This window comes from Plecotus auritus, assembly GCF_963455305.1.
Source record: "Plecotus auritus genome assembly, chromosome: 11".
In the NCBI taxonomy this organism is placed as follows: Eukaryota; Metazoa; Chordata; class Mammalia; order Chiroptera; family Vespertilionidae; genus Plecotus; species Plecotus auritus.
In genome coordinates this window covers 9,841,706-9,866,150 of record NC_137777.1, presented here as the reverse complement: position 1 = coordinate 9,866,150, position 24,445 = coordinate 9,841,706, and the positions used below count along the sequence as shown (strand labels likewise).

General features: G+C 40.3%; 1 protein-coding gene across 4 annotated transcripts in view; it reads right to left on the bottom strand.

Moving 5' to 3' along the window:
• Positions 1-311: 311 nt before the first annotated feature.
• The window catches only part of NDUFAF6 (NADH:ubiquinone oxidoreductase complex assembly factor 6), a 30,397-nt gene continuing 6,263 nt past the window's right edge, over positions 312-24,445 (bottom strand). For 2 of the 4 annotated variants that reach the window (XM_080646187.1, XM_080646186.1), the window contains exons 3-10: positions 21,911-22,033; positions 21,125-21,247; positions 17,100-17,156; positions 12,337-12,439; positions 10,748-10,881; positions 9,558-9,659; positions 7,494-7,550; positions 312-1,929 (exon numbers count right to left, since the gene is read on the bottom strand). In XM_080646187.1, coding sequence (XP_080502313.1) covers positions 1,801-1,929; positions 7,494-7,550; positions 9,558-9,659; positions 10,748-10,881; positions 12,337-12,439; positions 17,100-17,120 — 546 coding nt within the window. In that variant the 5' untranslated portion in view covers positions 17,121-17,156; positions 21,125-21,247; positions 21,911-22,033 and the 3' untranslated portion in view covers positions 312-1,800. The remainder of the gene's footprint in view (positions 1,930-7,493; positions 7,551-9,557; positions 9,660-10,747; positions 10,882-12,336; positions 12,440-17,099; positions 17,157-21,124; positions 21,248-21,910; positions 22,034-24,445) is intronic. The other 2 variants (XM_080646185.1, XM_080646184.1) reach the window with 1 other exon arrangement.

Genomic DNA, 24,445 nt, shown 5'->3' with positions numbered 1-24,445 from the left:
ACCCACAGACAATGCTAACAAAGACTATCTCTAACCAACTCTTCAACCCTGGATCACTCAGAATCCCGAGGAAATGTGTCCCATTTCCTTGTACTTGCCTTTTTCAGATAAGCTAAAAGGCTCTATAAAGCCACAGATTTAAATACAAGGATATTCTTTCAGCATCAGGATCAACTAAGAGTCTACTTAGCACAATCACACTGCACATTCATTCAATTATACATTTATTAACCTCTACTTGCTCTAAATCAGAAGCCATTCTAGGTGCTGGGCATACCAAGATGAACAAAACAATGTATTCTTACGCACAAGCAGCTCTCAGTTTAAGTTTTATTTGCAAAAAAAAGTATTTTTTTAAAAAATATTTTTTTATTGATTTCAGCGAAGGGAGAGGGAGATAGAAACATCAATAATGAGAGAGAATCATTGATCGGCTGCCTCCTGCATGCCCCACACAGGGGATCGAGCCCACAAGCTGGGCATGTGACCTCCTGGTTCACAGTCCGATGCTCAACCACTGAGCCACGCTGGCTGGGCCAAAGAACAAGCCATCATTAACTCACGGTTGTATTAGGCACTAATCCATAGCTGAAACCAAAGGCTTAAGAGAGATGGGATATGGAACAGAACATGGGAGGTATGAACGGACAGGAGACGACCACTGAAGACAGGAAAAGGAAACTGTGGCATAATCCTGGCCTTAGGAGTCAGGGACTCACTCAGAGTCTAGATCTGCCATTACCAGCAATACAAACAATTTTGTTTTTGCAACTAGTGTGTATTTTATATTTTAAATACCAAAATATTCTTTCATAGTGTTTTAAAGATCAAATGAGAACACTGATGAAAGTATGTAGCCCAAGCTTGTCAATGGGAAGATCAACTAGTATACACGTTTTTAAAAATGCAGTATTCCCTAATGAATGTTCAATATAATTGTGCTAATATACTTCACATTAATACACTTTATGAATACAACTTTGTTCATGACCACAATACAGAATGAGAGAGAGTGAAGCAGTGGGGTTAGCAAAAAAGTAAAAGCTTTCAAATCAGCCAGACCTGAAGTTGAAATAGGGTTCCAGCTCTTGACAGCCAACTGTCTTACCTTACAGAAGTTATTTTATCATCATGGATAAAATTTCACAGGGTTGTAAAGATGAAATCTATAATAAAAGCGTAATATGCAAATCGACTGATGGCCAAACAACAGAACGACCATCCGGACGTCCTTTCAGACGAAGCCGGGGCTGCAAGGGTCCAGGCAGCCGGGGCTGCGAAGGCCTACTCTTGCACGAATTTCGTGCACAGGGCCTCTAGTATTAGGGATAAAAACCCTCAACATAGTGATTGACACTCCTCAAGCATTAACTTCACTCTCTGGGACCCCTAAACAAACTCATTTCACACCTGTACTGGCAATGAGCTCTGGCTCTCCAAATGCAAAGCCAGCACTACGTGGTCGCTCCCCTTCCCCCCAGGGTGAGGGAGGGAGGAGACATTCTTCTCTCTGCCCCCTGGTGGTGCAGCATGGCTCCACCTGACAGGGATGGGGCAGTAGACACTGTCTGGGCTGGTGGAGACAATGGCAGTGTCTGAAGCAGAATCTCAATAATGTTTTGGCCCCCAAGCCCCACAGTAATTTCTCATCAATTCTGTAAGCTATTCACACCCATCCAATAAATTCATTTTTGCATTAAGTAAACAGTCAGTACCTGCTGTTTATAAACAAGAACCCTAACTAGTATACTTTTGTAAAACTAATACAAATAAATTATTATCAGTGCCTTGAGATTATTTTTAGTATCTTCTTCTCCATGACTGAATATACAAAGACAACGGAAGTAATGTATTCTTCTGCTGTAAAGATGGGTGGAATATATCAAAATTCACTCGTTGAATTTTCTTTAAATAGTCCTCCAGAGCAACCTGGAAAAAGAGAAAAATGGTCACTAGACCATAGGATGATTAAGTCTTTAAAATAAACTAAAGAAACATTATCAGTATTTAGGCTATTTTAGTTTCCCTGAGGTGGTCTTTAATATACTAAGAATTTAAATGAGAATTTTAAAAGGGAGAGAGAAAATAAAGACATCTTCTAAGAAGTTTCTATTAGGCCAGTGAAACAGTATCATAGAGCTAGTACTGAAAATATCAAGTCAATTCTGATAATAATTTATACTGTTCTGGTCAAAATGTAAAAGATCAGAGAAATTACAGTTTACCAGGTTTTATTACTAGACTGCAGAATACAAAAGGGATGTTTCAATCAAGGAGAATGAACACCACGCCCGCAAAATGCATTGTATCATGAGGAAAAACTCAAGCTGTTTAAAAGATTATATTGTGAAAAAGTTTAATGGGTCTCCATGCTCTTGCATGAAAATGATTTGCACCTAAGGAGAACAATCACAGGTCCCTACAAATGTCACCCATGCTTCCCCCATCACACAAAACTTGACAAAACTTTCACTGTGATGGGGGAGTGAGGTTGGAAAACTCTGACAATGGCAATGTTGTTATTTTGTGGTTCTCACTTATTTTTACTAACTTACAAATTATTATAACTTTCTTATACAGAGAAACCACGTAGTTTTGTACTGAACACTTCCAAAGGCACCACTCCCATCTCAGTCCCGTGTGCAGCTCCCCCTAGAGTTCCTCAGCACAACCTGTGTGATCCAGAGATCATGCTTATGGATTCTCTAGAGCAGTGGTCGGCAAACTCATTAGTCAACAGAGCCAAATATCAACAGTACGATTGAAATTTCTTTTGAGAGCCGAAAACCAACTTCTGCGCATGGGCCACAAAGTTTCAATCGCACTGTACGTGCACACCCGCACGTGGTATTTTGTGGAAGAGCCACACTCAAGGGGCCAAAGAGCCACATGTGGCTCGCGAGCCACAGTTTGCCGACCACTGCTCTAGAGTATACAGATGAGAAAAAGAAAACAAAAAGGATTGGATTTTTTCCTATACACTTATATACAGACTAGAGGCCTAGTGCACGAATTCGTGCACCAGTGGGGTCCCTCGGCCTGCCCTGAGGGATCGGGCCAAAACTGGCTTTCTGACATCCCCCAAGGGGTCCCAATTGCAAGAGGGCGCAGGCCAGGCTGAGAGACCTCACCGGTGCACGATTGGGGCCGGGGAGGGATGCAGGAGGTTGGCCAGCCGGGGAGGGACCATGGGAGGACTCCAGGGCGTGTCCGGCCCATCTCACTCAGTCCCGATTGTCCAGGCCCAGCAGCAAACTAACCTACTGGTCAGAGCATCTGCCCCCTGGTGGCCAGCGCACATCATAGGGAGCTGTTGAGAGGCCTTAGCATATCATTAGCATATTACACTTTGACTGAACGACTGACCAGATGACCGGACACTTAGCATATTAGGCTTTGATTATATAGGATGAATGTACATATATATAAATTCAATATCTACTTTTAAACCTTAAACTTTTATATATATATATATATATATATATATATATATATATATATATCAGGAGATATGTGCATGAATGTGAGCAACTGCCTTGTGTTATATAAGCAAAACACCCAGAAATTCTTTGACAAAAAAAAAATAAACTTCACACAATGAAATATTATGTTGCAGTAAAATACATGTACAATAACTGTATGCAATAATATGAGTAAATTTTAGAAACGTGTGTAACCTAAAAGACAAACAAAATGACCCATTTTTATAAACCTCAGAAACAAAAGTAAGCAACATACTGTTTAGAAATACATAAAATGGGAAAAGTTTTTTCAAAATAAAAGCAAAATAATAATAAATACAAAATTCAGGATAACTATTTGGAGGAAGAATAATGTTCTGTAATCTGCTTTTTTTAATCACTTAACTAGAGGCCCGGTACACAAAATTCGTGCACAGAGTATACTGGCTGGGGGGAGGGACCGAGGGAGGTTGGCTGGCTGTGGGAGTGCACTGACCATCAGGGGGAAGTTCCTGCATTGAGCGTCTGCCCCCTGGTGGTCAGTGTGCATCATAGTGACTGGTCGACCGGTTGTTCTGGTCGTTCAGTCGTAAGGTCACTTAGGCTTTTATATATATAGATATCTTGCAATCAACTTTCCATCTCTAAGAATTCTATTATGCTCACTTTAATCTATATCATAAAAGGCCTGTGATTTAATCTTATCATAAACGAGCAGTGGCTCTCACAGTGGGCGGGGTGGGGCGCAAGCTACTAGTGACTGAGAGCTACTAGCGGTGGAGGGCGGGGCGTGAGCTACTAGCAGCAGAGAGCTACAAGCGGCGGAGGGCGGGCGCGAACTACTAGCGGCGGAGAGCTACGAGCAGCGATGGGCGGGGCAGCCAGCTGAGGCAAGCAGAAGCGAGCTACTCGCGTGCTGGGCCTCTAGTAGTTTTATAATACCTAGTTATAAGAAACTAGAGGCCCAGTGCACGAATCTGTGCATGGGTGGGGTCTGGCCAGCCCACCCCGATTGGGGTGGGGAGACCAATAGGGGGTGGGACCATCCAGGGGGAGGGGCCACGGGCAGTTGGCCGGCCAGCCCTGCCCCCTGGTCGAACTCCTGGTCAAGGGGCAATTTGCGTATTAGTCTTTTATTATCTATAATAATAAAAGCGTAATATGCTAATTAGACCGGATGTCCTTCCAGACAACCTTCCGGACCAAGCCAGGGCTGCAAGGGAAGCCGGGTCCTGGGTGCCTGCCAGCAGCCAGAGGGAAGCCCGGGTCCCTGGTGCCAGAGGGAAGCTGGTGCTGGCAGCCAGGGGAAGGAAGGCCTACTCTTGCACAGATTTCGTGCATTGGGCCTCTAGTATAGGATAACTGATGAAATTAAGGTACAGGCACATAATAGGATATTATACAGCCATTAAATATTATATTTATAAATATTTTAATGATGTGGTTAAATGCTTGATAAGTAAGGTACTGAAGTATAAGTGTGATTTCAACTATACACAAAAATTCATGACAAAAAAAGAACAGAATAGTGGTTTGTCTCTGTGTCCTAGAATTATAGGTGATAATTATTTTCTTCTAATATTATTTTTATGTTGTCCAAATCTCTAAGAATGTTATTTCTTTTATAATTAGAAAATTCTATTAAGATACAGATGAAATGTGACCTCAACTGGGCATTCACAAATTAGGATTTGGTTCAAAGGAAAGTTTGGCTAATGGTAAATAAATTGTTCGATATAACAATTCACTAAAAACTCTCAAAGACATTACAATTTCTGAATATGGCATATTAAAGCTTTACCTATGAAGAAGAGTATACTATAGCCTAGACCCGTGGTCGGCAAACTGCGGCTCGCGAGCCACATGCGGGCTCTTTGGCCCCTTGAGTGTGGCTCTTCCACAAAATACCACATGCGGGCGCGCACGTACAGTACGATTGAAACTTCGTGGCCCATGCGCAGAAGTCAGTTTTTGGCTCTCAAAAGAAATTTCAATCGTTGTACTGTTGATATTTGGCTCTGTTGACTAATGAGTTTGCCGATCACTGGCCTAGACTAGTCATTTTCACATAGTTTTTAAAGAGCAAAAACCTTTTCTTTGAACAAAATAATTCACAGATGCCCCAATTATAAAGCAGTAAGAGAAGAGATGAGTCCCAGCTGGAATGAGTACACAGGACATTAGCAGTCCTTCAGGAATGGCCATGGGGTCCCTCCGGTTTCTCCTGGCACAGATGCAGACAGAGCTGGGCGCCAGCCCCAGGTCTGCCGTGGGGCCCATGGTCTGTATTTCAAACAAGTTCCCAGGTAAGATGGATACTGCTGGTCCAGGGACTGTTCACTAGTCTAAGGTAGTAGTTCTCAGGCTAGTTGCACTTCACAATTACCAGGGGAGTTTTAAAAAAGTATCAGTGTCAGGATCCAAATGCTTAGATATTGTCATTTAATTGGTTTGAGGAGGGGCCCAACATTGCTTTGTTTTTTAAGTTCCCCCAGTGTTTCTAAATGGCATCCAGAGTTAAGAACATTATTCACAAAAGTGAACAAAACAGACGAAGTCCTTGGCCTTCATCAGAACTTAAAGAGTAAGTTAAAAACAGGTGATGGTGCATCATCAAATAGCATTAAGACCTAATAAACAAATAACCGTTAAAAATGGTGTTATAGAACAGTATATGTTCACACAGAAGGAAATGCTTAACACCCCATTTATACAAAAGATACATATGTAATTATATGGACATAAAAAGTCCAGAAAGATAAACAGACTCTCTCTGGAAATGATGGAATTGTGAGAGGATTCTTATTTCTTCCTTTGCCTCATCTAATATGATGTGAACATCTAAACTATTAACGTATTACTTTTGTATCAAGTAAACCCAGTAAAGAAATAAAATGATTGTGAACACTCAGATCTGAGACCTAGGACAGAAGATCTGAAAGGATAAAAATGAATCTTTAAATATATTTTTTGGGAAAAGGTAGAATATATGTTTGGTATTATAGAGAATGCATGAGTTTTCAATTTTTAAAGATCACAAATTTTGAACTTTGGTTTTTACCTATGAAATGAAGTAAACCATGCCTAAGGATGATTAGGAATAATGTGTGAAATGACCTAATTCAGAGCCTGTCCGTAAGAGGTGCTAAACAATTGGAAGCTGTTCTCATTTCTTTATATATTTTCAACTATGATTCCCTAATCTGGCTACCCATCAGAAGCATCAGGGGAACTTATTAATTTAAAATCACAGTTTCACCGAAACCGGTTTGGCTCAGTGGACAGAGCGTCGGCCTGTGGACTGAAAGGTCCCAGGTTCGATTCCGGTCAAGGGCACGTACCTTGGTTGCGGGCACATCCCCAGTAGGAGATGTGCAGGAGGCAGCTGATCGATGTTTCTCTCTCATCGATGTTTCTCTCTATCCCTTTCCCTTCCTCTCTGTAAAATATCAATAAAATATATTTTTAAAATAATTATTAAAAAAAAAAATCACAGTTTCTCCTAGGAATCCCCCCTCCTCAATCCAAGTCTTATTTAGTAAGAAGACCCCAGGAATGTGTATGTTTGCAAAGCTTTCCCAGGTTATTCTGATGTGGCAGCTCAGTACTGGTCCATGAGCCACGCTGCTCGGGAGCCAATGCTACAGTATGGTCGCAGTGGAGAAAATATTACTAGAATAATAAGTAATACTTATATAGCTATAAGTAACCTAACAACCCTACAAGATAGCGTCCCATATGATTCCCATTTTACCCACGAGTATACTGAGGAACATGGCGGTTACGGACCTAAAACCCTCACGGCTAGTGAAAGGCAAAGCAGATTCAAACTGCTGCTCTACTCACTGGCCTCTGAGAAACACAGGCATGGCCACTGCCTAAGGTGGAAGGCAACTAAGAAACTCACCACAAGGAAAAGAAACAAAAATTAAGCCTCCAAACTAAAGACGTGCATTTGAACCTCATGAAGCAGAAAAACCTCACATACACCTGCTCCATTCATTAAGCAGCCTTCCCTGTTAATCTACTTACCGTCTGAAGAAAGGCAGGAAATGCCTTCACAGGAACACTTTTGTGGAGGGACCTAGCCTAAGAAGGAAGACAAAAGGAAACTGGTTTGGAATATAAATATTTCTGGAAATAAACACTCTCCCTCAGAAAGTGAACACAAAGCAACACCAGTCGTTTAACAACACAGCCAGGGCCTCTCTCAAAAGCAAGAAAACAGCTCTCACTCCTGCAGATTACAATTAATTTCTTAAGCCTAAAGGACTCAGGAAAAAGGACTCTATTAAGAATTCCATTCTTCCTTACAAGTTGACTTTAGCATTTTCCAGCTGCCTTATAATATCCTGTAACTTTGACCCTCTAGCTCTGTGGTTTGGGGTAAATGAAGAAAGACTTGTGTTAACAAGTCCCAGCACCTCCCAGCTTACATGGTCATTATCTCCTGTTTAGAGGAATGTAAGATCCTCCTAGCTGATCGTTCTGCCTCTGTGTTCCCCAACCTTTAATTCATTCCACACAGCCAGCCAATTTAATGTTCCTAAGTCACTGTTTTATTTTTATTTTCTTTAACGTATGCCCCTGATAGATCAAGTCTCAACTACGCATCTTGGGATTCAGCGGCCTCCACACCTCGACTAACCTCATCTAACTCACCTCCCTACTTCTCTGGACTAGGAATCCCCGAGGCTCTCAGGCTGATGCCCACCTGCTCTCACCAAGCCCACCCGTTTCCAGGCCTTCGTGTACACGGTCAGATACCACCTCTGCTTCCTGACTCACATCTTCACCCCTACCCCGTTTACCCGTCTACTAAAATTGCTCTCTTCAAAACCATCCACGATTTGCTATTTGCCTACCTCTTTCCTCTTCATCTCCCTGTAGCATGCACAGTTTTCCTATTCCCACTTCTTGGAATTCGTTCCTCCCTTGGTTTCTAACACACCGACTCGGTTTTCCTACTTCTTTAATCATTCTTTCCTTCTTCTTCCTAATAAACGGCCCTTTCTCCTTCCACCTGAGGAGTGGAGGTGGGCCACAGGTTCTGCCCTAGGTCCTCTTATCTGGATGTACATTCTCCTTGGACAACGACATCCAAACCCAGAGCTTTAACCAGTTCCTTCCATGTGGATGGCTCCTCAATCTATCTCTCTCCAGTTCTCATCTCCTTTCAGAGTCACAATCCTGCACTCTCTAATAGCCCATCTCCCTGAATGTCTTCTCATCCCCTTCTATTCAATGATGTCCAGCAGCTAGTCTGTCTACTGATCCTTGTGTACCACTGCTTTTTTACTACAGTCTTTGAATGGCCCCATCACCATCTCTACTTGAACTCTATGCAGCCTTCAACTTCCCCTCTTCCTGATCCTGCTACAATCCAGTTATTAAGTCTAGTTGATTCTACCTCTGGAGTGTGTGTGTGTGTGTGTGTGTGTGTGTGTACATACATAACATCCACCTTCTCTAAATCAGACACTCTTAAATGTGGCAAAAGGAGATTATTCACTAGTGATTATTATTAGAGTAGCAGGATGAAAGCCAAATTACAGCATGAACAGTATCAGGGCGGGGAGGGCCTTGAGAGGTAACAATGAATGCAGACCACTTATTCAAAAAAGGTTAATTGTGACGGAAAATCAGAAACAGGAGGGCCCACAGGATGCCGATAACTTCAGAAGGCAGCAGCAACAAACCAGAAGACAAGAGAGACAAGTTATCGGAGAGGCCAACTGAAAACACCAGCTGGGACCGCTGAGGACGCAAGGTCCTGGGAAGGGAGGAGAGGCATCAGCCTTGCAAGGCAGAAGGACACGCCGCCCGAGACACAGAAATGGTGAGTGACGATCAGAGTGGAACCCACCTGAGGAAGCCCAGTAAAGGGGCACACATTTGCTGAAAGGGAGAAAGCGGTGTTCTTTAAAAGTGGAGAAAGTTTACAATAGCCCCTGAGATAAATCCACTGGGATTTCAATGAGAGTTGGAATATGGTCTGCCAAGTAGGGAACAGTATGACCATGCTCTAGGAATAGCCACACCTAGAAAGGACAGTTTCCTAAATGATTTGGGGGGCGGGGAGGGAAGGCTACTTACATGCTTCAAGTGCAAGTGTGCCTGGCTGGCAATGTCATATATCACATCTCTTATATTTTTATCTTGGTTCTTCCGTAGAAAATCCTCTTGTGAAACGCCATGCTGTGTTGAAAAATATTATATTAGCAATTAAAAAGCATACTTAAAACTAACTTAGCTCAAGAAAACAGGTGAGAGAACAGTAAGTACAATATAATGTCTATTTTGTTTTTAAAAATATATGGATGTGTACATATATGTGTATGTGTGGCAGTGTATATATACACAGACACACACACACATTCTCTCTCTCTCTCTCTCCTAGAAAAATATGCAATAGGATGGTAATTAACAACAGCTGTAGTGGAACAAAAATACACACGCAAGAGCCCTAGCTGGTTTGGCTCAGTGGATAGTGCATTAGCCTGCGGACTGAAGAGTCCTAGGTTCGATTCAGGTCAAGGGCACATGTCCAAGTTGCAGGCTTAATCCCCAGTAGGGGGTGTGCATGAGACAGCCAATCAATGATTCTCATCATTGATGTTTCTCTCTCTCTCTCCCTCTCCCTTCCTCTCTGAAATCAATAAAAATATATTTTTTAAAAATACACAAGCATGAAAACAAACACATAAGACGTTTTAAAAGCACAGACAATAATGAATCTCATATAGAAAATAAAAGTTCTCATAAACAATATTCTTGTCTTAAGGATTATTTCCTCCTCTAAAATAAAGAACAGGCTGGTCCTGGCCAGGTAGCTCAGTTGGTTGGAGCCTCGTCCCAACATGCCAAGGTTGCAGGTTTGATCCCCGGTCAGGGCACATACAAGAATCACCAATGAATGCTTAAGTAAATGGAACAACAAACCAATGTTTCTTTCTCTCTCTCTTCTCTCCTCAATTAAAAAATAAAATAAAATGAAAAAGAACAGGCTAAGCTGAACAGTAGGAATAATTACTGTAATTGCTTGGAAGGGAGTAAGCATCCACACGAAGCTCCACCAAGTGAGGTTCTCCGGATTTTCTTACTCACAGCTCCACCAGAGACCTAAAATGCCTGGCAAAAATTCTCACTTGATAACCAAGGAGCTGGAAAGAAATATGCATTCATTTCAAAGCAGTTACTTGAATAGACTAAGTAAAGAGGCAAGAAATAACATCCTTCTCATATTCCTAAGGTAAATTATTCGAGCATACAAATAATAGCCTTACCAGCATACAAATGTCCATGGGAAGGAACACCCTTCTTCTGCTACTGTGATATGGCGTTGCTCTCAAGCAAGTGACAATGCCTTGTGCCTTTCCAATGTGGCTTGCAGCATGATCTGCATGAAGATCCCTTATACCTATGATTTTGAAAAGTAATCAATAGGGCTGCTCTTTAAATGCGTAAGTCCACAGAAGCAGCAAAGAGAAATACCTACACAGATAAAACTAATTGTTTATCCTAATGCATTCACATCTGAAAATAGGTGAGAGAACAGTAAGTACAATATAATGTCTATTTTGTTTTTAAAAATATATGGATGTGTACATATATGTGTATGTGTGGCTGTGTATATATACACAGACACACACACACATTCTCTCTCTCTCTCTCTCTCCTAGAAAAATATGCAATAGGATGGTAATTAACAACAGCTGTAGTGGAACAAAAATATGAGTAAAATGGGCACAAAAACAAGCTGATTACTAAGGTTTCTGAACTTGAACTTTTAAATCAGTTTTCCTCAGACTATATCACACCAAGAACACATTTGGAATTGTAATCGGCTATCATGGAAAAACATCACAAGTCTTTCCTTTCTTCTCAGTGCAATGTCCATACGACCTCACTTTAAGTATATTCTGCTCTTTGCTCCCTCCTTTCATTGTGTTGGCAAACATGTCACCGAATGTGCAGGCAGAACAGGCCTGGGAAATTCAATATGCATAGGATAAAATAACATTTATTCCTTTAGGGTGACATAAAAATATATTACCTTCTTCAAATTGATGTTATTGTCCTTGTGCCAAGTAATTTCCTCATTACAATCCTCATTACAATAAGACCTTCCCAGCTTAGAGGCTTAAAAAACCATCAGCCCTGGCCTGTTTGGCTCAGACGTTGAAACGTCGGCCTGTGACCAAAAGATCTCGGGTTCGATTCCCGGTCAGGGCATGTGCAGGAGGCAACCAATCGATGTGCCTCTTTCACATCAATGTGTTTTTCTCTCTCTCTCTGTCTCTCCCCTTCCCTTCCACTCTCTCTAAAAAAAAAAAATCAATGGAAAAAATATTTTCAGGTGAGAATTAACTAATATAAAATAAAATAATAAAATAAACATCAGCAATTACCAGATTATTAACTATGACATTCCCATGAGATAGCTAAAGTATTTTTTTAATATATTTTTATTGATTTCAGAGAGGAAGAGAGATAGAAACATTAATGATGAGAGAGAATCACTGATTAGCTGCCTCCTGCACACCCCCCATTGGGGACAGAGCCCGCAACCTGGGCATGTGCCCCTGACCAAATCAAATCCGCAGGCTGACGCTCTATCCACTGAGCCAAACTGGCCACGGTTAAAGTATTTTTATTAGAGCCTAAGTACTGTGATTAGTCTGCACTCCAAAGACATACACATATTCCCCTTCTTGCTCAAAAAAAAAAAAAAAATAGCTGTTTCTTTACAAATGATGAAAAGAAAAACTTCAGTGTTAAAGTGGTTAGACTGTCAAATTATGAAAGCATGAAGTCTGAAACGTGTTTTATTCAGAAAAAGAGAAGTACGAAATTTAAAAAAAACACAACTTACCCAATATTTCTAGTGTTAAATAAAGAAGAGAACTCTGTGTGTTTTCGGCGTAATTTTCCAGTTCCTGGATATTACGATATGCTTTATCATCCAAATTTTTTTCCTATAATCAAACAAAAGGCAAATCAAGTTTGCTGAATTATCAAAATTTATAAAGACACGATTTTTTGCCCAAAAGAACTGAATAATAAAAATATTAAGTATATACTGTTTAATACAAAGTAAAATAAGATTAAAATAAAATTAAGATATGAAAGTTATACATATTCAATTTTACAAATCACCCCTCAAAATAAATACCTCAGGATTAATCTCAATGCACAAATCACCATGAACATAGGTTGGCTTAATTTTTAATTCCTTCGAAAGCCCAAGTTATCATGTAAAACTGACTTTACTGAGCTCTTACTTCAGCACTAGACATTATCTATCTATTTATTTTTTTTTTTATTATTATTATTTTTAGACATTATCTTTTTAATCTTAGCAACCCCCAAAGATAACAAAATAATACTTTTCCCATTTTGCAGATGAAGAAACTGAGTCACGGACACATTAAGTAATATTTCTAAGGTCGCATCCTATGTAATAAAACCCTAATATGCAAATTGACTGGACAGTGGAATGACTGGTCGCTATGATGCACAATGACCATCAGGGGGCAGATACTCAACGCAGGCGCTGCCCCCTGGTGGTCAGTGCGCTCCCACAGGGGGAGTGCCACTCAGCCAGAAGCCGGGCTCGCTGTTCCTTAGTTCTGCTGTGGAGGCGGGAGAGGCTCCCACCACTGCCACTGCGCTCGCCAGCCATGAGCATGGAGCGGGCTTAAACCAGCAGGCGGACATCCCCTGAGGGGTCCTGGACTGCGAGAGGGCACAGGCCAGGCTGAGGGACCCTCCCCACTGCACGAATGCCGTGCACCGGGCCTCTAGTAGCCAATAAATGGTGGAGATAGGATTCAAACCACACATTTTTTTTTTAAATATTTTATTATTTATTTATTTACTTTTTACAGAGAGGAACGGAGAGGGAAAGAGAGTTAGAAACATCGATGAGAGAGAAACATTGATCAGCTGCTTCCTGCACACCTCCTACTGGGGATGTGCCCGCAACCAAGGTACATGCCCTAGACCGGAATCGAACCTGGGACCTTTTAGTCTGCAGGCCGACGCTCTATCCACTGAGCCAAACCGGTCAGGGCTAAACCACACATTTTGACTGTTAAGCCCATGCTCTCAATAAAAAAAAGGTGCCTAGGAAAAGGAAGGACTTCCCATTTATTTGCTGCTATAGTCTTTTCAATGATATGAGCAGTTATATGCATAGGATAAAATAACATTGGACCATTCTCAATTGAGATGGAGTAACCATTTCATCCCTTCTGCATGCATGTTCTAGACCAGTGGTTCTCAACCTTTCTAATGCCGCGACCCTTTAATACAGTTCCTCATGTTGTGGTGACCCCCAACCATAAAATTATGTTCGTTGCTACTTCATAACTGTAATTTTGCTACTGTTAATGAATCGTAATGTAAATATCTGTGTTTTCCAATGATCTTAGGCTCTAAAGCAGGGTCGCCTAAGACCATCGGAAAACATAGATATTCCCTCCCTCTGCCAGGGAAGCCCAGGTCCTGGGTGCCTGCCAGCAGTTGGAGGGAAGCCCGGGTCCTGGGTGCCAGAGGGACCCGGTGCCAGCAGCTGGGGGAAGGAAGGCCTACTCTTGCACGAATTTCGTGCATTGGGCCTCTAGTGCTCAATAAAGTAACAGGATTGATGAACTGAACACAACTCTATTCACTCTATTCAAGAAACAAAAAAATGTAAATCCTAGTAAAAGCTAGCCACTTTTATAATAATACATTAACAAAGACTCATTTTCAAGGTGATACATCCTTCCTCTTCTTTTTAATCAGAAAATATTGACACCAGCAATGATTCCAGGGGAAAAGAAATATGTCCAAATCTTTTATATTTAAAAAAATGACATAACTCATATACCATAAAATTTACCTTTTTAAAATATATTAGGTCAGTGGTTTTTAGTATATTCACCAAGTTATGCAACTATCACCACTACTTAATTCCAGAATGTTTTCCTTTTTTTTTTTTGTAATCCTCACCTGAGGATATTTTTCCACTGGTTTTTACAGAGTGGAAGGGAGGGGGAGAGACAGAGAGAGACACATCGACTGGCTGTCTCCTGCACAGGCCCCGGTTTGAGCCTGCAACCAAGGAACATGCTCTTGACTAGAATCGAACTTGGGACCCTTCAGTCTGTGGGCCGAGGTTCTATCCACTGAGCCGGAATGTTCTCATCACCAAAAAGAAATCCATATCCATGAAGCAGTCACTTCCCATTTCCCTTCCCCTCATCTCCTGACAAGCCACGAATCTACCTTCTGTTTCCATGGATTTGTCTGTTCTGGACATTTTATAAAAACACAATGACACAACATGTGGCTTTTTGTATCTGGTTTCTTTCAATTAGCAGGTTACCAAGGTTCATACATGTCTAAGCTTCTATCAGTACTTCATTCTTTTTAATTGAAGAAATTATAAACAATATTCCATGGTACGGATATACAATATTTTGTTCATTCATTGATAGACTATGAGTTGTTCCCATTTTTGGACTATGCTGCTATAAACATTGTATAAAATTTTTGTGTGGACATATATTCTCATTTCCCTTGGTATATAACCTAGGAGTAAAATGCTGGCTCTATAGTAAACTCTGTTTAATTTTTGAAAAACTGTTTTTTCAAAGCAGCTGTACCATTTTACATTCCATGAGGAATGTATGAAGGATCCCAATTCCTCCACATTCTCACCAATATCTTTTTTATTATAATCTACATATATCCCAATGAGTGTGAGGCAGTATCTCATTGTTTTTTATTTACATTTCCCTAATGAAAACATACTGAACATCTTTTCAGGTGCTTACTGGTCAGTGGTATATCTACTTAAAGAATGTTTACTCAGATCCTTTGCCTATTTTTAAACTGGATTATCTGTCTTTTTAGTGTTAGGTCTAAGAATTCTTCACATATTCTAGATACTAGTCTCTTATCAAATATATAACTGGCAAATACTCTTTTCCATTTTATGAACTGTCTTTTAACTTCCTTAAATTTTTAATTTTGATAAGTCCAATTATATATTTAATTTCTTGTGCTTTTGTTATCATATCTAAGAAATCACTGCCCATCCTAAAGTCACAAAAACTTATGCCTATGCTTTCTCCTACGAGTTTTACAATTGTAAGTCTTACATTTAGGTTTTTGATCCATTTTGAGTAAGTTTTTGTATATGGTGTGAGGTAGGAGTCCAAATTCATTCTTTAGTATGTGGCTAACCAGTTGTTCCAACAACATTTGTTGAAACAAATTCTTTCCCCATTGAATTATCTTCACACCCTTGTCAAAAATCAATTGACTATAAATATATGGGTTTATTGCTGGACTCTCAATTCTATTCTATTGATCTATATGTCTATGCTATATCAATACCACACAGTTTGATTCCTGTAACTTTGTAGTTAAGTTTCAAAATCAAGAAATATGAGTCCTGGAGCTTTGTTCTTCTTTTTCAAGATTGTTTTGGTGATTCTGGGTCCCTTGCATTTGCATAAGAATTTTAGGATCAGCTCCGTCAATTTCTGTAAAAAAGCTAGCTGGAATTTTTATAGGCACTGCATTGAATCTATGAAGGGAGATTGAGCCCAGTCCTTTACTTTTAAATATCTCTCCCTACAAATGCCAAGTATTATTATTCCATTAAACAGGAAAGCTATCTCTGTCTTAAGTTCTCCAATTTTCTTAATGTCATAAAACCAGGACATCTGAAAAAATAATTTTCTTGCCGGAACCGGTTTGGCTCAGTGGATAGAGCGTCGGCCTACGGACTGAAGGGTCCCGGGTTCGATTCCGGTCAAGGGCATGTACCTTGGTTGCGGGCACATCCCCAGTGGGAGGTGTGCAGGAGGCAGCTATCGATGTTTCTGGCTTTCTATCCCTCTCCTTTCCTCTCTGTAAAATATCAACAAAATATATTTAAAAAAAATTTTTTTCTTAGTGCTAATTAACTCTATAGGTCAACTGAGCAATTTTTCTTTTTTTTTTAAATATATTTTATTGATTTTTTACAGAGAGGAAGGGAGAGGGACAGAGAATTAGAAACATCAATGAGAGAGAAACATCGATCAGCTGCCTCCTGCACACCCCCTACTGGGTATGTGCCCGCAACCAAGGTACATGCCCTTGACCGGAATCGAACCTGGGACCCTTGAGTCCGCAGGCAAGACGCTCTATCCACTGAGCCAAACCGGTTAGGGCGAGCAATTTTTCTTAATGTTGAAGCCACCATCTCATTTTGGCTTATATTATTATTACTATAGCTTATGGTTACTCACAGATTATATCCACATAAAGTTAAGTAAACTTGCACTTTCATGGCAACAGTTATAAACATCAGGCCAATGAGGACACTGAGCCAACAATATATCAGAAAGATTACACAGGTTAGCCCAGGTCATTGAGCAATTTGTGGGAACTAGAATAGAACTCAGTTCTAAGAACTTGCATAGGATTCCATCCACTAGAACCATCAAACTTTCCTTGTTCCCTCTACTCTTTGGACAGAGATCTAAGTACTGGGTGTAGATAAAGGTATGTGTATAACTACTCAAATTTTGATGAAAAATTAGTTTAAAGATTAAAAAGGAAGAAAAATTAAAGACTTGAGCAATTTCAACTTACTCTTTCATCAATGATTTTCATAAGCCATCCTTTAGTCAGATTATGTCTTTTGACAGCCTAAAAAAAAGAAGAGTATTGTAAATTTTTAGAAAGCACTAGAAATGACTTCTGCAGACCTGAATAAAAATAAACAAACCAAATACAAAACTCGGTAAGAGAACATTTGTAATAACTCACCACCAAAAAAACAGCTGTGTTCAAGAAATACCAGGAAAAAAGAAAATGTCCCTAGAAAATATTTCCAAGTAAAGATAATATATCTAAAACTTTTCCACTAATCTGTCTTTTTTATTATACTATTAGTAATTTAATGATTCCACTTTCAAAGACAAACAAGAATTAAATACCCAAGCTTCTGTTATATGATGCACCCTGACGTCTATGCTTACTTATTACATGCAAACTTCTTTCCATAGGATGAAGATTCTAATTAATAAAAATAACCACTTACCCAAAAGGAAAAGAGTAACTCAAACTCCAAAGGAAATAATCTGCAAGGCACAGTGCTACTTCAGTAAGTGAAGACACTCTAGTAGAAAAGAACATACCTTGTGCCCAGGTCTCAGTCTCTAAAAGCATTTCTCCCAAAGAAACAGGAATCCAGAGAAATGAGCAATTTCCAGAGTTGGGCAAGGGAGAGTTAATATGATCCCTAGAGCATCTTATTGTTCCAGAAAATAGAAAACACTCAAAAAATTATGGGAGGCAGCCGAAACCGGTTTGGCTCAGTGGATAGAGCGTCGGCCTGCGGACTGAGGGGTCCCGGGTTCGATTCCGGTCAAGGGCATGTACCTGGGTTGTGGGCACATCCTCAGTGGGAGGTGTGCAGGAGGCAGCTGATCGATGTTTCTCTCTCATCAATGTTTCTGGCTCTCTATCCCTCTCCCTTCCTCTCTGTGAAATATCAATAAAATATATTTTAAAAAAAAAATTATGGGAGGCAGTTTGAAAGGGCCTCCCACTGTCCAAATCTGGGACTATTTGAACACCAAAATAATTAAGTTTAGTAACGAACTATAAACTACTGAAAAAAAATAGGATTTCATGAGTTTATAACAATAATTAATAGACAAATAAATAAATATAGGAGAGTGGGATATCTTGGTTACTGCCAAATGGTAAATGTACTCAGAGTATTAGAATTGAAAAACGAGCATTTTGCAATCATAATAGTAAAGACTGAATCAGACAAGAACCATCAATAAATGCTACGTTTCAGGGGAAATTAATGAGAAATAGGATATTTGCATTGTCTTGTAGTTGCCAGGAGAATTATAATTATACAGTGGGAAAACCAGGCAACATCTTGACTGGATGATGAAAATTAACAATGCCCATAAGGTACAGATGTACAAAATATGCCTCCAGCCCTAACTGGTTTGGCTCAGTGGATAGAGTGTCGGCCTGCGGACTGAAAAGTCCCAGGTTCAATTCTGGTCAAGGGCATGTACCTTGGTTGCGGGCACATCCCCAGTAGGGGGTGTGCAGGAGGCAGCTGATCGATGTTTCTCTCTCATCGATGTTTCTAACTCTCTATCCCTCTCCCTTTCTCTCTGTAAAAATCAATAAAATATATTAAAAAAATATATATGCCTCCAGATATGACACCCTAAGAAGAAGACATTGTCTATGCAGTATTATGGCCAAGAAAGCACAACCTGAGAAAACATCAGATGAATCCAAAATGAGTAATGTTCTATTAAAAACAATTGGAGGGGCTATCCTCTTCGAAAAGGCAATGTCATAGAAAAGAAAGGAAGGCTGTGGAAATGTTCCAGATTAAAATAGGCTTACGAGATAAGACAAATATTACCTGACCTTATACTGGATCCTATACTGGAGGGAAAAAACACTACAGTGAACATTATTGGGTCAACTGACAAAACTGGAATATAATTGGAAAATTAGATTAAAAGTGTTATATCAAAGTTAAATTTACTCAAGTCATAACTGTTTTGGTTATATAATAGAATGTCCCTATTCTTAGGAAATACTCACTAAAGTATTTAAGGACAAAGGGCCACGATGTATATAACTTACACTAAAAAATGATTCAGAAAAAATATATATAGAGAGAGAACAAGCTCATGTACCGACGTGAGTGAGCAGTACAAATGATTAACAAATGGGATAAAATGTTTTAAAATGTTAACAATATGTAAATCTGGGTAAAGGGTATAGCAGTGTTCTGATACTATTTTTTATTTGGAAACCTTTCTGAAAGTTTGATACATTTTAAAAACATTGTTTTCTTGCCAAATCAACACTAAATATGATATATTTTCACTATAGTAATAGTAGTAAAACATAAAGTCTTAGGAATATCCCATACTTCAACTAAGACTCAAAGACAGCCGTGGGCAAACTACAGCCCGCGGGCCGGATCCGGCCCGTTCGGCTGTTCTATCCGGCCCGCGGAGCCGAAAGAGCGGAGGGTTCTCTTGCTCTCCCCTCCGCTCCTTTACTTTGAATTTATATTAGTTCACACAAACACTCCATCCATGCTTTTGTTCCGGCCCTCCGGTCCAGTTTAAGAACCCATTGTGGCCCTCGAGTCAAAAAGTTTGCCCACCCCTGCTCTAAGATGTCATTGACAACAAAATGTCAAGGCTAGCTAGCATGCTCATCAATACACATATGTGACAAGGGTGAAAATATGGAGGCCAGAGCTCACTTTGCTGGCAGAAACGTAAAAGAAGCTAACAGGGCTGCACAAAGTTGGCTCCCACGTGCCCTCAGCACTGCTACTGTTACATAGCAGGACTCCCACCAGCCTCTCTCCCCGAGCCCAGAAACCAGCCTTTACAGAGTCCTGCTCTTATTTTATTTGGTACATGTCCGAGTGGGGCAGGGTACGTCTGATCTTTGTAGCCATACCATCAAACACCATTCCTGGAACATAAAAGTACTAAATATTTAACCACTGAAAAGCCATACTCCTATTTTCTCAAGGATGAAGTTATAATGGCTGCACTTCCTTGACCACAAAATATAGTTCTTCTATTTCATTCTGAGGGAAATCCGAGATCAAGGTAAAAAACAAATTATTTGTAGGAAGCTGAAAAACAGCTGAATAAAGCATTAAAACTTTGAAAACAGAATAAAAACCTTGGCTAAAAACATAAATTTAAACTACAATATTAATAAACAGAGAAATGGAGACACCCGTATGAAATGTCTGAGAAATTATATTCAACTACTTTGTACTCTAAAAGCACCAACGAAAGAGTGCAGCAGGAACGTGCCCTCCTACAACAGTCACTGTTTCTCTCCTTATCTCTTAAGGAACCTGAGACTCTTCAAAGAACCAACGGGAGGTGTTACTGGACAGTGGTAATACAAGCATATGCTCCTGCAGAATGAGGAGGATAAAGAACATACAAGGAGGAGGGCAAAGGCTCTGAACACTACCTGCTCCTTTCAAATATCCGTATTAACCTTCAGCCACTGGTCATATAAAAGAGCTGGCCAACATTAATCATCAAAATTTAAGCTGCTATTATAAAACTGGACAAATAGGCACACATTTAAACATTCTGTAATTCAGATATGTCTTCTGTTTAAGAAAAGCCAAAGCAAGATAAATTTGTGTTAAAGGAATTTTGACTCTTCATGATATTTCCTAAGGCCAGAACTTTTAATGCAAGTCTTAGCATAAACTTCTACTGCAGTCAGGTTTGTGTATAAAATAATAAACAGCCCTAGCCAGTTTGCCTGTAGATAGAGCGTCGGCCTGCGGACTGAAGGGTCCTGGGTTCGATTCTGGTCAGGGGCTCATGCCCAAGTTGCTGGCTCAATCCCCAGTAGGGGATGTGCAGGGGGCAGCCGATCAATGATTCTCTCTCATCATTGATGTTTCTATCTCTCTCTCCCTCTCCCTTCTTCTCTGAAATCAATAAATATGTATTTAAATAATAATAATCAACAGAAAGTTTCTGGATTTTAGAGAAACTTTTCTCTGAGTCACCTAGGTTGAAGTTACTGAAGTGGGATGAATAGAGGTAAACAACTAATCTAATACTCACAGCTTCCCATCCACTTTTTCTTCTCAGTCCCTGCTGGAGGGGCCTGGCTTTCCATCCTTACTGGGGCTCTGTGAAGTCAATCTGGGGCCCAGAAACGGGGTCTGCCTCTGCTGGCACACAGACCTGAGAAGAGGTGCACCACTGTCAGGTCTGTGAGTGGCTGCTGTCACAGAAACTGTCTTTTGGCACTCTTCATATTACAATGGGACACGGATCAGTGACAAAAGCACCTAATTCCCTTCCTCTGTTCATAAGTCAGCATATTTCTAAACTGTGCATAGCTGTTCATGAATGAGGTTCCACACAACTGCTTTAATGTAAAACTAACTATTATATCCATCTATCTATACAAATAATACTCTAGCCCATCGGTTTCTATTCTCTAATACTTAAAATTCATCAACAAATAGGCAATTCTATCAAACTAGAAAGGCAGTTTTAGATTTGTGTCTAGACAATATGGAGAGCACGTCTCCCTTCAGAGGTAGAACAAGAAATTTACCTGCCATTGCTTCAAATGTGTAGGGTTTAAATTCTGCAACCAAATGTGTGAAAAATAATTTATAACAAAAAGTGACCAGATCCCTCTTTTTTTCCTTCAATAAAGAAATACATAAAATATCTGTGCAATAAGTGGGTAATTTTAAATTCTTCTGTCCAAACTAACATATATCGGAACATTACATGAGCCTAAGAATATTTTTAGGATAGACTGCCCTTTACTATTATCCAAATTGTATGCATCAAAAATATGCTCAAATAAAATTCTTACAAATTTTTTTTTACCTTCCACAGTTCAACGGCCACAGGCTGATGTGGTGGATTGTCATTGTATATGTCATCCACAGTTTTCTTCCAAAACTGCATTCGCATCAGTCCAATTGTTTTCTCAGAAATTGAATCCTTAATCTATAAATAGGGTTTAAAAACTTTAATAAATGCACTGTTTACAGTCTAAAAAATCAATATTTATGACTTTATAATCACATAATTCAGCCAAAAACTAAGTTTAATTCTATACGTTTGTTTTAATTTTTCCTTAAACTGTTGTCATTATGAACTTTCTAAGTAAAAGCTACAAATTACTTGGTGCTTATTCAAAAATATTTTAGAAAATAGAAGAGATTCTAGAAAACAACTGCAAGAAAAAACGAAGAGGAGGAGAGAGTTTAGTTTAAGAGAAATTTAAGAACTAGATCAACCAGTCTTTAGATGTAAACCTTATTTGAATCCTGATTTGAAGAGAGAAATTGGAAAATCCGACCACCAGATGGTTAATGACATCAAGAAATTACTATGGGAGAAAACCAAGATGGCGGCATAGGTAAGCACCTAAACTGCTGCCTCGCACAACCATTTCAAAACTACAACTAAAAGACAGAACGGACACCATCCAGAACCACAGGAAAGCTGGCTGAGTGGAAATTCTACAACTAGAAGGAAAGAGAAAAGCTCACAGAGAATTGGAGGTACGGGAAAGGGTCTTTGTGCGCGCAGAGAGGAAGGGCGGCTGAGAGTCTGGCTGACTTTCTCTGGCGGAAGGGGGAAGGAAGCCCCCGACCGCACTGAACCCCAGTTCTGACTGCACTGAACCCCAGTTTCGGGCGAGCCCCTGGGGACCCACGCTCTTGTTGGGGGAGTCTGGACTCTCAGGCGGAGACTCGGGAGCCGGGGAAGGCGGAGAACTGAAAGCGCAAGCGTGCCAGTGCGCACAAAGGCTGCGGAGGTTGCCACAGGCTTTTCCTAGTGGAAGGGAGTCGGAGGCTCCTGACTGCACTGGGCCCCAGTTCTGACTGCACTGAACCCCGGTTCCAGGCGAGCCCCTGGGGACCCACGCTCTTGTGGGGGGAGTCTGGACTCTCGGGCGGAGACTCGGGAGACGGGAAGGCAGAGGTCTGAAGGCGCGCACGTGTGCGCAAGGGCAAGGCTGACGGGAAGCCAAGACTGAGACTCCACCCCATCCAAGCTGAGCACAGAGGCTATTGCAATTTGGCAAGTCTAATTCTATAAGGCTGTCTCCAGCACCGAACTTCTCCCAGCATAGACACAGCTGATCCTTACAGCCAACTGGCCTGGAGGTCAATTCTTCCCAGTGATACCAACAACAATCAAGACTTAATTACAACAAGGCTGTACACACAGTCCACAAAGGGGTGCACCAAGAGTGTCCACCTCAGGTTAACTGGGGAGGCAGACCCACTGGGCCATATAGGAAACCTAGCACACAAATCTACCTTACCAACTCAGGGAAGCAGTGAAAATGCGGCGTCAAAGAATCAGATCACAAACGAAAGAAATGGAGGAAAACAAACAACTGGATATAGAATTCAAAACCACGGTGATAAGACTTAAGAATATCCTAGAAAAGGCCGATAAATATAACGAGACCCTCGAAGATATGAAAAAGGACCAACCAGAAATTAAACATACACTGACTGAAATAAAAAATATTATACAGAGACCCAAAAACAGACAAGAGGAACACAAAAATCAAGTCAAAGAATTGAAATACAAAGAAGCAAAAAACACTCAACCGAAAAAGCAAAAAGCAAAAAAAAAAAATCCAAAAAGTTGAAGATAGTGTAAGAAGACTCTGGGACAACTTCAAGCATACCAACATCAGAATTATGGGGGTGCCATAAGAAGAGAGAGAGCAAGATACTGAAAACCTATTTGAAGAAATAATGACCGAAAACTTCCCCCACCTGGTGAAAGAAATAGACTTACAAGTCCAGGAAGCACACAGAACCCCAAACAAAAGGAATCCAAAGAGGACCACACCAAGACACATCATAATTAAAATGCCAAGAGCAAAAGACAAAGAGAGAATCTTAAAAGCAGCAAGAGAAAAACAGTTAGTTACCTACAAGGGAGCACCCATACGACTGTCAGCTGATTTCTCAACAGAAACTATGCAGGCCAGACGGGAGTGGCAAGAAATTTTCAATGTGATGAATAGCAAGAACCTACAATCAAGATTACTCTACCCAGCAAAGCTATCATTCAGAATTGAAGGGCAGATAAAGAGCTTCCCAGATAAGAAAAAGCTGAAGGAGTTCATCACCACCAAACCAGTATTATACGAAATGCTGAAAGGTATTCTTAAAGAAGAGGAAGAAGAAAAAAGTAAAGAGAAAAATTATGAACAACAAATACATATCTCTCAACAAGTGAACCTAAAAATCAAGTGAATTAAAAACCTGAGGAACAGAATAATCTGGTGAATATAATAGAATCAGGGGCATAGAAAGGGAGTGGACTGATAATTCTCAGGGGGAAAGGGGTATGGGGGGTTCATGAAGAGACTGGACAAAAATCATA